We start from the raw sequence: 14,743 nt of genomic DNA, 5'->3' as shown, positions 1-14,743 counted from the left end.
AAACTGGTAATTTCTAAAAAGTTACTGATGGCGTACCCTTTCCCGCCAGAGGATAAGTTACGCTGGGAGATATCCCCTAGGGTGGATTAGGCGCTCACACGTTTGTCAAAAAAGGTGGCACTGCCGTCTTAGGATACGGCCACTTTGAAGGTACCTGCTGATAAAAAGCAGGAGGCTATCCTGAAGTCTGTATTTACACACTCGGGTACTAGACTGAGACCTGCAGATAGTGCTGCTGCAGCGTGGTCTGTAACCCTGTCAAACAGGGATACTATTTTGCGAACATAAGACGTAGTCTTATATATGAGGGATGCACAGAGGGATATTTTGCCGGCTGGCATCCAAAATTAATGCAATGTCCATTCTGTCAGGAGGGTATTAGAGACCCGACACTGGACAGGTGATGCTGACTTTAAAAGGCACATAGAGCCTTATAAGGGTGAGGAATTGTTTGGGGATTGTCTCTGGGACCTCGTATCCACAGCAACAGCTGGAAAGAATTTTTTTTACCTCAGGTTTCCTCACAGCCTAAGAAAGCACTGTATTATCAGGTACAGTCCTTTCGGCTTCAGAAAAGCAAGCGGGTCAAAGGCGCTTCCTTTCTGCACAGAGACGAGGGAAGAGGGAAAAAGCTGCACCAGTCAGCCAGTTCCCAGAATCAAAATTCTTCCCCCGCTTCCTCTGAGTGCACCGCATGACGCGGGGGCTCCACAGGCGTAGCCAGGTACGGTGGGGGGCCGCCTCAAAAATTTCAGCGATCAGTGGGCTCGCTTACAGGTGGATCCCTGGATCCTTCAAGTAGTATCTCAGGGGTACAAGCTGGAATTCGAGGCGTCTCCCCCCCGCCGTTTCCTCAAATCTGCCTTGCCGACAACTCCCTCAGGCAGGGAGGCTGTGCTAGAGGCAATTCACAAGCTGTATTCCCAGCAGGTGATAGTCAAGGTGCCCCTACTCAACAAGGACGGGGTTACTATTCCACACTGTTTGTGGTACCGAAACCGGACGGTTCGGTGAGACCCATTTTAAATTTGAAATCCTTGAACACATACATAAAAAAATTCAAGTTCAAGATGGAATTGCTCAGGGCGGTTATTGCAAGCCTGGAGGAGGGGGATTACATGGTATCCCTGGACATCAAGGATGCTTACCTACATGTCCCCATTTACCATCCTCACCAGGAGTACCTCAGATTTGTGGTACAGGATTGCCATTACCAATTCCAAACACTGCCGTTTGGACTGTCCACGGCACTGAGGGTCTTTACCAAGGTAATGGCAGAAATGATGATACTCCTTCGAAAAAAGGGAGTTTTAATTATCCCGTACTTGGACGATCTCCTTATAAAGGCGAGGTCCATGGAGCAGTTGTTGGTCGGAGTAGCACTATCTCGGGAAGTGCTACAACAGCACGGATGGATTCTATACATTCCAAAGTCACAGCTGGTTCCTACCACACGCCTGCTGTTCCTGGGGATGGTTCTGGACACAGAACAGAAAAAAGTGTTTCTCCCGCAGGAGAAAGCCAAGGAGCGGTCATCTCTAGTCAGAGACCTCCTGAAACCAAAACAGGTATCGGTGCATCACTGCACACTAGTCCTGGGAAAAATGGTAGCTTCTTACGAAGCAAAATTCCATTCGGCAGGTTCCATGCAAGAACCTTTCAGTGGGACCTCTTGGACAAGTGGTCGGGATCGCATCGTCAGATGCATCGGCTGATAACCCTGTCTCCAAGGATCAGGGTATCTCTACTGTGGTGGCTGCAGAGTGCTCATCTTCTCAAGGGCCGCAGATTCAGCATTCAGGACTGGGTCCTGGTGACCACGGATGCAAGCCTCCGAGGTTGGGGGGCAGTCACTCAGGGAAGAAACTTCCAAGGACAGTGGTCGAGTCAGGAGACTTCCCTACACATAAATATTCTGGAACTAAGGGCCATTTACAATGCCCTGAGTCAAGCAGTTACCCTACTTCAAAACCAGCCAGTGCTGATTCAGTCAGACAACATCACGGCGGTCGCCCATGTAAACCGACAGGGCGGCACAAGAAGCAGGATGGCGATGGCAGAAGCCACAAGGATTCTCCGATGGGCGGAAAATCACGTCTTAGCACTGTCAGCAGTGTTCATTCCGGGAGTGGACATCTGGGAAGCAGACTTCCTCAGCAGACACGACCTACACCCGGGAGAGTTTGGACTTCATCCAGAAGTCTTCCTACTGTTGGTAAACCGCTGGGAAAGGCCACAGATGGACATGATGGCGTCCCGCCTCAACAAGAAGCTAAAGAGATATTGCGCCAGGTCAAGGGACCCTCAGGCGATAGCTGTGGACGCTCTAGTGACACCGTGGGTGTACCAGTCGGTCTGTGTGTTCCCTCCTCTGCCCCTCATACCAAAGGTACTGAGAATAATAAGAAGGCGAGGAGTAAGAACGATACTCGTGGTTCCGGATTGGCCAAGATGAGCTTGGTACCCGGAACTTCAAGAAATGTTATCAGAGGACCTATGGCTTCTACCGCTCAGACAGGATCTGCTACAGCAGGGGCCCTGTCTGTTCCAAGACTTACCGCGGCTGCGTTTGACTGCATGGCGGTTGAATTCCAGATCTTAAAGGAAAAGGGCATTCCGGAGGAAGTCATTCCTACGCTGATAAAAGCCAGAAAAGAAGTAACCGCAAACCATTATCACCGCATTTGGCGAAAATATGTTGCGTGGTGTGAGGCCAGGAAGGCCCCTACAGAGGAATTTCAGCTGGGTCGTTTTCTGCACTTCCTACATTCAGGAGTGACTATGGGCCTAAAATTGGGTTCCATTAAGGTCCAGATTTTCTTCCAGAAAGAACTGGCTTCACTGCCTGAAGTTCAGACTTTTGTAAAGGGAGTGCTTCATATGCAGCCCCCTTTTGTGCCTCCTGTGGCACCTTGGGATCTCAATGTGGTGTTGAGTTTCCTAAAATCACATTGGTTTGAACCACTTAAAACCGTGGATCTCAAATATCTCACGTGGAAAGTGGTCATGTTATTGGCCTTGGCTTCGGCCAGGCGTGTGTCAGAATTGGCGGCTTTGTCATGTAAAAGTCCTTATCTGATTTTCCATATGGATAGGGCAGAATTGAGGACTCGTACCCAGTTTCTCCCTAAGGTGGTATCAGCTTTTCACTTGAACCAACCTATTGTGGTGCCTGCGGCTACTAAGGACTTGGAGGATTCCAAGTTACTGGACGTAGTCAGGGCCTTGAAAATGTATGTTTCCAGGACGGCTGGAGTCAGGAAAACTGACTCGCTTTTTATCCTGTATGCACCCAACAAAATAGGTGCTCCTGCTTCTAAGCAGACTATTGCTCGCTGGATTTGTAGCACAATTCAGCTGGCGCATTCTGCGGCTGGATTGCCGCATCCTAAATCAGTGAAAGCCCATTCCACGAGGAAGGTGGGCTCATCTTGGGCGGCTGCCCGAGGGGTCTCGGCTTTACAACTTTGCCGAGCTGCTACTTGGTCAGGGGCAAACACGTTTGCTAAATTCTACAAATTTGATACCCTGGCTGAGGAGGACCTTGAGTTCTCTCATTCGGTGCTGCAGAGTCATCCGCACTCTCCCGCCCGTTTGGGAGCTTTGGTATAATCCCCATGGTCCTTACGGAGTCCCCAGCATCCACTAGGACGTCAGAGAAAATAAGAATTTACTCACCGGTAATTCTATTTCTCGTAGTCCGTAGTGGATGCTGGGCGCCCATCCCAAGTGCGGATTGTCTGCAATACTTGTATATAGTTATTGCCTAACTAAAGGGTTATTGTTGAGCCATCTGTTGAGAGGCTCAGTTATATTTCATACTGTTAACTGGGTTAAATATCACGAGTTATACGGTGTGATTGGTGTGGCTGGTATGAGTCTTACCCGGGATTCAAAATCCTTCCTTATTGTGTCAGCTCTTCCGGGCACAGTATCCTAACTGAGGTCTGGAGGAGGGGCATAGAGGGAGGAGCCAGTGCACACCAGGTAGTACCAAATCTTTCTTTTAGTGTGCCCAGTCTCCTGCAGAGCCGTCTATTCCCCATGGTCCTTACGGAGTCCCCAGCATCCACTACGGACTACGAGAAATAGAATTACCGGTGAGTAAATTCTTATTTTTTAGTTACTTTGTGAATTAAACAAAGTTTGTGTACATTGAGCCATCAGAAAACAAAGGTTTCACTATCTCACTCTCACTGAAAAAAATCTGTATTTCGGAATATTCCGTATTTCTGAATATTTGGATATGGGATACTCAACCTGTATTTCTCTATCGTCCTAAGTGGATGCTGGGGTTCCTGAAAGGACCATGGGGGGGGGGATAGCGGCTCCGCAGGAGACAGGGCACAAAAAAGTAAAGCTTTACTAGGTCAGGTGGTGTGCACTGGCTCCTCCCCCTATGACCCTCCTCCAGACTCCAGTTAGATTTTGTGCCCGAACGAGAAGGGTGCAATCTAGGTGGCTCTCCTAAAGAGCTGCTTAGAGAAAGTTTAGTTTAGGTTTTTTTTTTTTTTCTTTACAGTGAGTCCTGCTGGCAACAGGATCACTGCAACGTGGGACTTAGGGGGAAAGTAGTAAACTCACCTGCATGCAGAGTGGATTTGCTGCTTGGCTACTGGACACCATTAGCTCCAGAGGGATCGAACACAGGCCCAGCCGTGGAGTCCGGTCCCGGAGCCGCGCCGCCGACCCCCTTGCAGATGCTGAAGCGTGAAGAGGTCCGGAAACCGGCGGCTGAAGACTCCTCAGTCTTCATAAGGTAGCGCACAGCACTGCAGCTGTGCGCCATTTTCCTCTCAGCACACTTCACTGGGCAGTCACTGAGGGTGCAGAGCGCTGGGGGGGGGCGCTCTGAGAGGCAAATATAAACCTTATACAAGGCTAAAAATACCTCACATATAGCCCATAGGGGCTATATGGAGATATTTAACCCCTGCCTGACTGGAAAAATAGCGGGAGAAGAACCCGCCGAAAAAGGGGCGGGGCCTATCTCCTCAGCACACGGCGCCATTTTCTGTCACAGCTCCGCTGGTCAGAACGGCTCCCAGGTCTCTCCCCTACACTGCACTACAGAAACAGGGTAAAACAGAGAGGGGGGGCACATTAATGGCTATATATATATATATATTAAAGCAGCTATAAGGGAGCACTTAATATAAGGATATCCCTTGTATATATAGCGCTTTGTGTTGTGTGCTGGCAGACTCTCCCTCTGTCTCCCCAAAAGGGCTAGTGGGTCCTGTCTTCATTAGAGCATTCCCTGTGAGTTTGCGGTGTGTGTCGGTACGTGGTGTCGACATGTATGAGGACGATATTGGTGTGGAGGCGGAGCAATTGCCAAATATGCAGATGTCACCCCCCAGGGGGTCGACACCAGAATGGATGCCTTTATTTGTGGAATTACGTGATGGTTTATCTTCCCTTAAACAGTCAGTTGAGGACATGAGGCGGCCGGACAATCAATTAATGCCTGTCCAGGCGCCTCAAACACCGTCAGGGGCTGTAAAACGCCCTTTGCCTCAGTCGGTCGACACAGACCCAGACACGGGCACTGATTCCAGTGACGACGGTAGAAATTCAAACGTATTTTCCAGTAGGGCCACACGTTATATGATTTTGGCAATGAAGGAGACGTTACATTTAGCTGATACTACAGATACCGTAAAACAGGGTATTATGTATGGTGTGAAAAAACTACAAACAGTTTTTCCTGAATCAGAAGAATTAAATGACGTGTGTGATGAAGCGTGGGTTGCTCCTGATAAAAAGTTGATAATTTCAAAAAAGTTATTGGCATTATACCCTTTCCCGCCAGAGGTTAGGGCGCGCTGGGAAACACCCCCTAAGGTGGACAAGGCGCTCACACGCTTATCCAAACAAGTGGCGTTACCCTCTCCTGAGACGGCCGCACTTAAGGATCCATCAGATAGAAAGATGGAAGTTATTCAAAAGAATATATACACACATGCAGGTGTTATACTACGACCAGCTATAGCAACTGCCTGGATGTGCAGTGCTGGAGTAGTTTGGTCAGAATCCCTGATTGAAAATATTGATACCCTAGATAGGGACAATGTTTTACTGTCGTTAGAACAAATAAAGGATGCATTTATCTATATGCGTGATGCACAGAGGGATATTTGCACACTGGCATCTCGGGTGAGTGCTATGTCCATTTCAGCCAGAAGAGCCTTATGGACACGACAGTGGACAGGCGATGCGGATTCAAAACGTCACATGGAGGTTTTGCCGTATAAAGGGGAGGAGTTATTTGGAGTTGGTCTATCAGACTTGGTGGCCACGGCTACTGCCGGGAAATCCACTTTTTTACCTCAAGTCACTCCCCAACAGAGAAAGGCACCGACCTTTCAACCGCAGCCTTTTCGCTCCTACAAAAATAAGAGAGCAAAGGGCTTGTCGTACCTGCCACGAGGCAGAGGAAGAGGGAAGAGACACCAACAGGCAGCTCCTTCCCAGGAACAGAAGCCCTCCCCGGCTCCTGCAAAAACCTCAGCATGACGCTGGGGCCTCTCAAGCGGACTCGGGGACAGTGGGGGGCCGTCTCAAAAATTACAGCGCGCAGTGGGCTCACTCGCAGGTAGACCCCTGGATCCTGCAGATAATATCTCAGGGGTACAGGTTGGAATTAGAGACGGATCCTCCTCATCGTTTCCTGAAGTCTGCCTTACCAACCGTCTCTTCCGAAAGGGAGAGGGTGTTGGAAGCCATTCACAAGCTGTACGCTCAGCAGGTGATAGTCAAAGTACCCCTATTACAACAAGGAAAGGGGTATTATTCCACTCTATTTGTGGTACCGAAGCCGGATGGCTCGGTAAGGCCTATTCTAAATCTGAAGTCCTTGAACCTCTACATAAAAAAGTTCAAGTTCAAGATGGAGTCACTCAGAGCAGTGATAGCGAACCTGGAAGAAGGGGACTTTATGGTATCCTTGGACATCAAGGATGCGTATCTACACGTTCCGATTTACCCCGCACACCAGGGGTACCTCAGGTTCATTGTTCAAAACTGTCACTATCAGTTTCAGACGCTGCCGTTCGGATTGTCCACGGCGCCTCGGGTCTTTACCAAGGTAATGGCCGAGATGATGATTCTTCTTCGAAGAAAAGGCGTATTAGTTATCCCATACTTGGACGATCTCCTAATAAGGGCAAGGTCCAGAGAACAGCTGGAGACAGCTTTAGCACTATCTCAAGAGGTGCTAAGACAACACGGGTGGATTCTGAATATTCCAAAATCCCATTTAATCCCGACAACTCGTCTGCTGTTCCTAGGAATGATTCTGGACACGGTTCAGAAAAAGGTTTTCCTTCCAGAGGAAAAAGCCAAGGAGTTATCCGATCTGGTCAGGAACCTCCTAAAACCAGGAAAAGTGTCAGTACATCAATGCACAAGAGTCCTGGGAAAAATGGTGGCTTCTTACGAAGCAATTCCATTCGGCAGATTCCATGCAAGAATATTCCAAAGGGATCTGTTGGACAAATGGTCAGGGTCGCATCTGCAGATGCACCTGCGAATAACCCTGTCACCAAAGACAAGGGTGTCACTTCTGTGGTGGTTGCAGAAGGCTCACCTATTAGAAGGCCGCAGATTCGGCATTCAGGATTGGATCCTGGTGACCACGGACGCCAGCCTGAGAGGCTGGGGAGCAGTCACACAAGGAAGAAACTTCCAGGGAGTATGGACGAGTCTGGAAAAGTCTCTTCACATAAACATTCTGGAACTAAGAGCAATCTACAATGCTCTAAGCCAGGCGGAACTTCTCCTGCAAGGAAAGCCGGTGTTGATTCAGTCGGACAACATCACGGCGGTCGCCCATGTAAACAGGCAGGGCGGCACAAGAAGCAGGAGTGCAATGGCAGAAGCTGCCAAGATTCTTCGCTGGGCGGAGAATCACGTGATAGCACTGTCAGCAGTGTTCATCCCGGGCGTGGACAACTGGGAAGCAGACTTCCTCAGCAGACACGATCTTCATCCGGGAGAGTGGGGTCTACATCCAGAAGTCTTCAACATGTTAATAGACCGTTGGGAAAGACCAATTGTAGACATGATGGCGTCTCGCCTCAACAAGAAACTGGACAAATATTGCGCCAGGTCAAGAGATCCACAGGCAATAGCTGTGGACGCACTGGTAACTCCTTGGGTGTACCAGTCAGTGTATGTGTTTCCTCCTCTGCCGCTCATACCAAAGGTATTGAAGATCATACGGCAAAGAAGAGTAAGAACAATACTAGTGGTTCCGGATTGGCCGAGAAGGACTTGGTATCCGGAACTTCAAGAGATGCTCACGGACGAACCGTGGCCTCTACCTCTGAGAAGGGACCTGCTACAGCAGGGTCCCTGTCTTTTTCAAGACTTACCGCGGCTGCGTTTGACGGCATGGCGGTTGAACGCCAGATCCTAAAAGGGAAAGGCATTCCAGAAGAAGTCATTCCTACCTTGATTAAGGCACGGAAGGAAGTCACCGTGAAACATTATCACCGCATTTGGCGAAAATATGTAGCGTGGTGCGAGGATCGGAGGGTTCCGACGGAGGAATTCCAACTGGGTCGTTTCCTACATTTCCTGCAATCAGGATTATCTATGGGTCTCAAATTGGGATCCATTAAGGTTCAAATTTCGGCCCTGTCAATATTCTTCCAAAAAGAATTGGCCTCTGTCCCTGAGGTCCAGACTTTTGTCAAGGGAGTACTGCATATACAGCCTCCTGTGGTGCCTCCGGTGGCACCGTGGGATCTAAATGTAGTTTTAGATTTCCTCAAATCCCATTGGTTTGAACCATTGAAAAAGGTGGATTTGAAATATCTCACATTGAAAGTGACTATGTTACTAGCCCTGGCCTCTGCCAGGAGAGTATCTGAATTGGCGGCTTTATCTTATAAAAGTCCTTATCTAATCTTCCATTCGGATAGGGCAGAACTGCGGACTCGTCCGCATTTTCTCCCTAAAGTGGTATCAGCATTTCATCTGAACCAACCTATTGTGGTGCCTGCGGCCACTAGCGACTTGGAGGACTCCAAGTTGTTGGACGTTGTCAGAGCCTTAAAAATATACATTGCAAGGACGGCTGGAGTCAGAAAATCTGACTCGCTGTTTATATTGTATGCACCCAACAAGTTGGGCGCACCTGCTTCTAAGCAGTCGATTGCTCGTTGGATTTGTAACACAATTCAACTTGCACATTCTGTGGCAGGCCTGCCACAGCCTAAAACTGTAAAAGCCCACTCCACAAGGAAGGTGGGCTCATCTTGGGCGGCTGCCCGAGGGGTCTCGGCATTACAACTCTGCCGAGCAGCTACGTGGTCGGGGAAGAACACGTTTGTAAAATTTTACAAATTTGATACCCTGGCAAAGGAGGACCTGGAGTTCTCTCATTCGGTGCTGCAGAGTCATCCGCACTCTCCCGCCCGTTTGGGAGCTTTGGTATAATCCCCATGGTCCTTTCAGGAACCCCAGCATCCACTTAGGACGATAGAGAAAATAAGAATTTACTTACCGATAATTCTATTTCTCGGAGTCCGTAGTGGATGCTGGGCGCCCATCCCAAGTGCGGATTATCTGCAATACTTGTACATAGTTATTGTTAACTAATTCGGGTTATTGTTAAGGAGCCATCTTTAAGAGGCCCTTTCTGTTGTCATACTGTTAACTGGGTTTAGATCACAAGTTGTACGGTGTGATTGGTGTGGCTGGTATGAGTCTTACCCGGGATTCAAAATGCCTCCCTTATTGTGTATGCTCGTCCGGGCACAGTACCTAACTGGAGTCTGGAGGAGGGTCATAGGGGGAGGAGCCAGTGCACACCACCTGACCTAGTAAAGCTTTACTTTTTTGTGCCCTGTCTCCTGCGGAGCCGCTATCCCCCCCCCATGGTCCTTTCAGGAACCCCAGCATCCACTACGGACTCCGAGAAATAGAATTATCGGTAAGTAAATTCTTATTTTATTTTAGTACGGTTTGCCATATTGTACGACTAGTACAGCTGTTTTACATTGTGTTTTGATCTTGTTAGGAGACTTCTCTCTCGAAGTTTTTCAACATTTTGGCCAAGCATTTCACTAGATATTTGTGTAATTGTGAGTATGTTCGTTTGATTTTAGTTCCTTTGCTCTACTACTTTAGTTTGCCCAAAATTTGTTTGTGTTGCAATGGGGAAAAGTCAAGTGCAAACACATCCTGTTGTCCACAGTATTGATCGAATATATCTGCAGGAGGACATTACCCTTACTCATGCTATGACTTCCATATTATTTCAATTTAGTATGATGCTTGTACTCCTCTTCTACTGTGGTTTTGTTTAGAATGTACAAACCGGTCATTTTAACATTTAAAGTTACTATGGTATCTCCCACTTTTTTTTTTTTTTCTTAGTGCTTCAGAATATGGAAGACTGTCTACATCAGCGTATCTTGATAGGACTTCATCTTCTCCATCCATGAACTTGCGCAGTAAAATGAAAGACCGTCTAAGGCGTTCCCTTGGGAAATCGGTATATGATAACCGTGCACTGTGTTTTTGTTATCTGTATTTTCTATGAACACATTTAGAAAGACATGTCTTATGTTTCAGGCATATGAAGCTTCAGCTGTTAAAAGAAAAGTTAATATCAAATCAGGAATTACACGAAACTCTGGAAAGGAGGCAACGCCCCTAATTCTGGAAGATTTAGATAAGATCACACCACGCACCTTGTTGAAAAGAATTATACAGAATGGTATGTTTTCATCTTTTCCTTCACTTCATAGGCTGTTTTACATGTCAGCTATAGCAATGCATGTAATCCAGCGCTTGACAAATAGGACTTTATTTAATTTTCTTTCCACAGATATGAAGGTCAATGTAACCTTTGATAAGATTGAAAATAAACAAGTGAAGGTGTTTTATTCGCATCACCATTGATTGGTCTCTTATTGCTACTATGGTAGCCATAATACTACGTATGCTGATTCTGGTAAATTTTTATTGCTGTGCAATTGAAAGTCTTTTAACATACTCCATAACCGTATAGTATGGGAATTCCAGATGGCCGTAGGTTAGAAGTGGGCAATATACGGCACACGGCCTGACCATCTGTCATTACGCTACAGTAGCTCGAAGCCGCGGGCGTCAGTGAGGAATGTCTGGTCACGTCACAGGTGCAGCCGGCTTGAATTACCTTGTGACTGCAGGGGTTGGGGGCGGAGCGTGTATGCGCACAGTGAGAAGATTGCATGAGTACTGCAATGGTGAATTTATGACTGGAAAAGAGAGTGCCTAAGGTACTGCAGCTGTGGGGTGTCCATGCTTGGTTGGTGAGTGGCACAGAAACCTGCCGGGGAAGGGAGGGCAGGGGTGCCCACTATGGGTGTAGGGAGGAAGCTGGCAACTGTGCCAATGGAGGGATGGGGGGAAATGGCAATTGTTCCCAGAGAGAGGGAGGGATGGGAACTGGCAGTTGTGCCTTGGGGATAGGGAGGGGAGCTGGTAACTGTGCCCAGAGAGGAAGGGAGGGGAGCTGGAAACTGTGCCCAGAGAGGGAGGGTGTGGAGCTGGTAACTGTGTCCAGGAAGCGAGGGACGCTGGTAACTGTGCCCGGGGGAAGAGAGACGGAGGGGAGCAGGTAACTGTGCCTGGGGGGGGGGGGGGGGGGGGGAGCTGGTAACTGTGCCTAGGGGGGGAGAGGGGAGCTGGTAACTGTGCCCAGGGGGAGAGAGAGGAAGGGGAGCTGGTAACTGTGCCCAGGGAGGGAGTGAGGGGAGCTGGTAGGTGTGCCCAGGGGCAGAGAGAGGGAGGGGAGCTGGTAGGTGTGCCTAGGGAGGGAGTGAGGGTAGCTGTGACCAGGGAGGGAGTGAGGGGAGCTGGTACCAGTGCCGAGAGAAGATGGGGAGCTGGTAACTCTGCCCAGGGAGGGAAGGGTGCTGGTAACTGTGCCCAGGGGGAGAGAGAGGAAGGGGAGCTGCCAACTGTGCCCAGGGGCAGAGGGAGGTAGGGGAGCTGGTAGCAGTGCCCAAGGAGGGAGGGGAGCTGGTAGCTGTGCCCAGGGAGGGAGGGAGTGAGGGGAGCTGGTACCTGTGCCGAGAGAAGATGGGGAGCTGGTAACTGTACACAGGGAGAGAGGGAGTGCGGGGAGCTGGTAACTGCACAGGGAGGGAGGGGAGCTGGTAACTGTGCCGAGGGAGGGAGGAGAGCTGGTGACTGTGCCCAGGGAGAGAGAGGAGCTGCTAATATTATTGATAACGCATTATACTGAAAGCTGTTTTCTCCTTCGTCCTAGAGGATGCTGGGGAATCTAAAAGGACCATGGGGTATAGACGGTATCCGCAGGAGACATGGGCAGTTTAAGACTTTAAATGGGTGTGAACTGGCTCCTCCCTCTATGCCCCTCCTCCAGACCTCAGTTAGATTCTGTGCCCAGAGAGACTGGACACACACTAGGGAAGCTCTACAGAGTTTCTCTAGAAAAGACTTTCTGTTAGGTTTATTGTTTTCAGGGCGCACTGCTGGCAACAGGCTCCCTGCTTCGTGGGACTGAGGGGAGAGAAGCAGACCTACTTCTGTGAGTTAAAGGCGCTGCTTCTTAGGCTACTGGACATCATTAGCTCCAGAGGGTCTGATCACTTGGTATAGCCTCACTGCTCGTTCCCGGAGCCGCGCCGCCGTCCCCCTCACAGAGCCAGAAGAGAGAAGCCGGGTGAGTAACAGAAGTAAAGAAGACTTCAGTGAAGGCGGCAGAAGACGTCACCAACGGCACTACACGGGTGCAGGGCGCAGGGGGGGGCGCCCTAGGCAGCAATAAGACCTCTCTTTAGTTCTGGCAAAGAGGTATACAGTGCCCAGGCACACTATATACAGACCCCCGCCAGTATAAAAATAAGCGGGACATAATCGCGCCATTAGGGGGCGGGGCTTCGTCCTTCCGGCTCTTATCAACGCCATCTTTTCTCTTCACAGCAAGCTGCAGAGACGCTGGTCCTGGCCCTTCACTTCTGTCACAAGTAACAGGGTGCAAAAACGGGGGGGGGGGCACAGCATATTTGGTGTTGAATATATATATTTCTCTGGCTGGGTCCACAGGATTATCCACAGGATAACATTGGGGTATGGTTGAGCCACAGCGGAAATGGCACCAACACGGTCACGAGCTTTCTGGCCTCCCAGGATGCATCGGGGCCTTCACCATATAGTCCCGCCCACTGACTCAGTCAAATCAGTTTTTTGCTTGGTGCTGCAGGAAGCCGCATGGTCACAGGGGCTGCTAAGAATAGCAGCCTCAAGCTTTTATTATTTTATTTTTTCTCTTACATCCTAGAGGATACTGGGGACTCCGTAAGGACCATGGGGAATAGACGGGCTCCACAGGAGACATGGGCACTAAAAAAGAACTTTAGGTATGGGTGTGCACTGGCTCCTCCCTCTATGCCCCTCCTCCAGACCTCAGTTTAATACTGTGCCCAGAGGAGACTGGGTGCACTACAGGGAGCTCTCCTGAGCTTCCTGAAAAGAAAGTATTTTGTTAGGTTTTTTTATTTTCAGGGAGACCTGCTGGCAACAGGCTCCCTGCATCGTGGGACTGAGGAGAGAGAAGCAGACCTACTTAAATGCTAGGCTCTGCTTCTTAGGCTACTGGACACCATTAGCTCCAGAGGGAGTCAGAACGCAGGTCTCCCCTAGCGGTTCGTCCCGGAGCCGCGCCGCCGTCCTCCTCGCAGAGCCGGAAGATAGAAGCCGGGTGAGTATAGGAAGGCAGAAGACTTCAGAGGCGGCAGAAGACTTCAGATCTTCACTGAGGTAACGCGCAGCGGTAACGCTGTGCGCCATTGCTCCCACACAGAACACACACAGCGCGCACTCTTGGGTGCAGGGGGTGGGGGGGCCCTGGGCAGCAATGTATTCCTCTAGGATTGGCTGTAAGTTAATATACACTTATTTGTGTGTTTTGGTATCCCCGCCAGTTTGTTCAAAGAGCGGGACCGAAGCCCGCCACTGAGGAACGGGGCTTCTCCCTCAGCACTCACCAGCGCCATTTTTTCCACAAGCACACGCTGAGAAGCTTGCTCTCCGGACTCTCCCCTGCTGATCACCGGTGACAGAGGGTTTTAAAGAAAGGGGGGGGGGGCACATAATTTGGCGCGGTGAATATACAAATAGCGCTGTATCTGGGTAATTTTTTTGTCCAGGGTTATTGGTGCTGGGTGTGTGCTGGCATACTCTCTCTCTGTCTCTCCAAAGGGCGTTGTGGGGAAGCTGTCTCCAGATTGAGTCTTCCCTGAGTGTGTGGTGTGTCAGTACGTGCGTGTCGGCATGTCTGAAGCGGAAGGCTCTCCTAGGGATGAGGTGGAGCGCATGAGTGTGTGGTTTCCGTCGGCAACGCCGACACATGACTGGATGGAAATGTGGAATATTTTAACTGCAAATGTGAATTTATTGCACAAACGTTTGGACAAAGCAGAGTCCAGGGACAGTACAGAGGGTCATACCCTGCCTTTCCCTATGTCACAGGGGCCTTCAGGGTCTCAAAAACGCCCACTTTCTCCGGTAGTTGACACTGATATCGACACAGATCCTGAATCCAGTATCGATTATGATGATGCGAAGTTGCAGCCAAGATTGGCAAAGAGTATTCATTATATGATTATTGCTATAAAGGATGTGCTGCATATTATAGATGACCCGCGGTGCCTAATCCAAAAATCCACATGTTTAAAGAAAAGAAGCCTGAGGTTACTTTTCCACCTTCTTTTGAATT

General features: G+C 49.4%; 1 protein-coding gene across 1 annotated transcript in view; it reads left to right on the top strand.

Moving 5' to 3' along the window:
* CENPT (centromere protein T) overlaps positions 1-14,743 on the top strand; it is a 575,308-nt gene that overhangs the window by 95,222 nt on the left and 465,343 nt on the right. Inside the window, exons 3-4 of the mRNA XM_063945279.1 lie at positions 10,390-10,507; positions 10,588-10,732. Coding sequence (XP_063801349.1) covers positions 10,390-10,507; positions 10,588-10,732 — 263 coding nt within the window. The remainder of the gene's footprint in view (positions 1-10,389; positions 10,508-10,587; positions 10,733-14,743) is intronic.

This window comes from Pseudophryne corroboree, chromosome 11, assembly GCF_028390025.1.
Source record: "Pseudophryne corroboree isolate aPseCor3 chromosome 11, aPseCor3.hap2, whole genome shotgun sequence".
Taxonomy (NCBI): domain Eukaryota; kingdom Metazoa; phylum Chordata; class Amphibia; order Anura; family Myobatrachidae; genus Pseudophryne; species Pseudophryne corroboree.
Note: the sequence above shows the minus strand (reverse complement) of the source record. Positions and strands in the feature narration are given on the sequence as shown.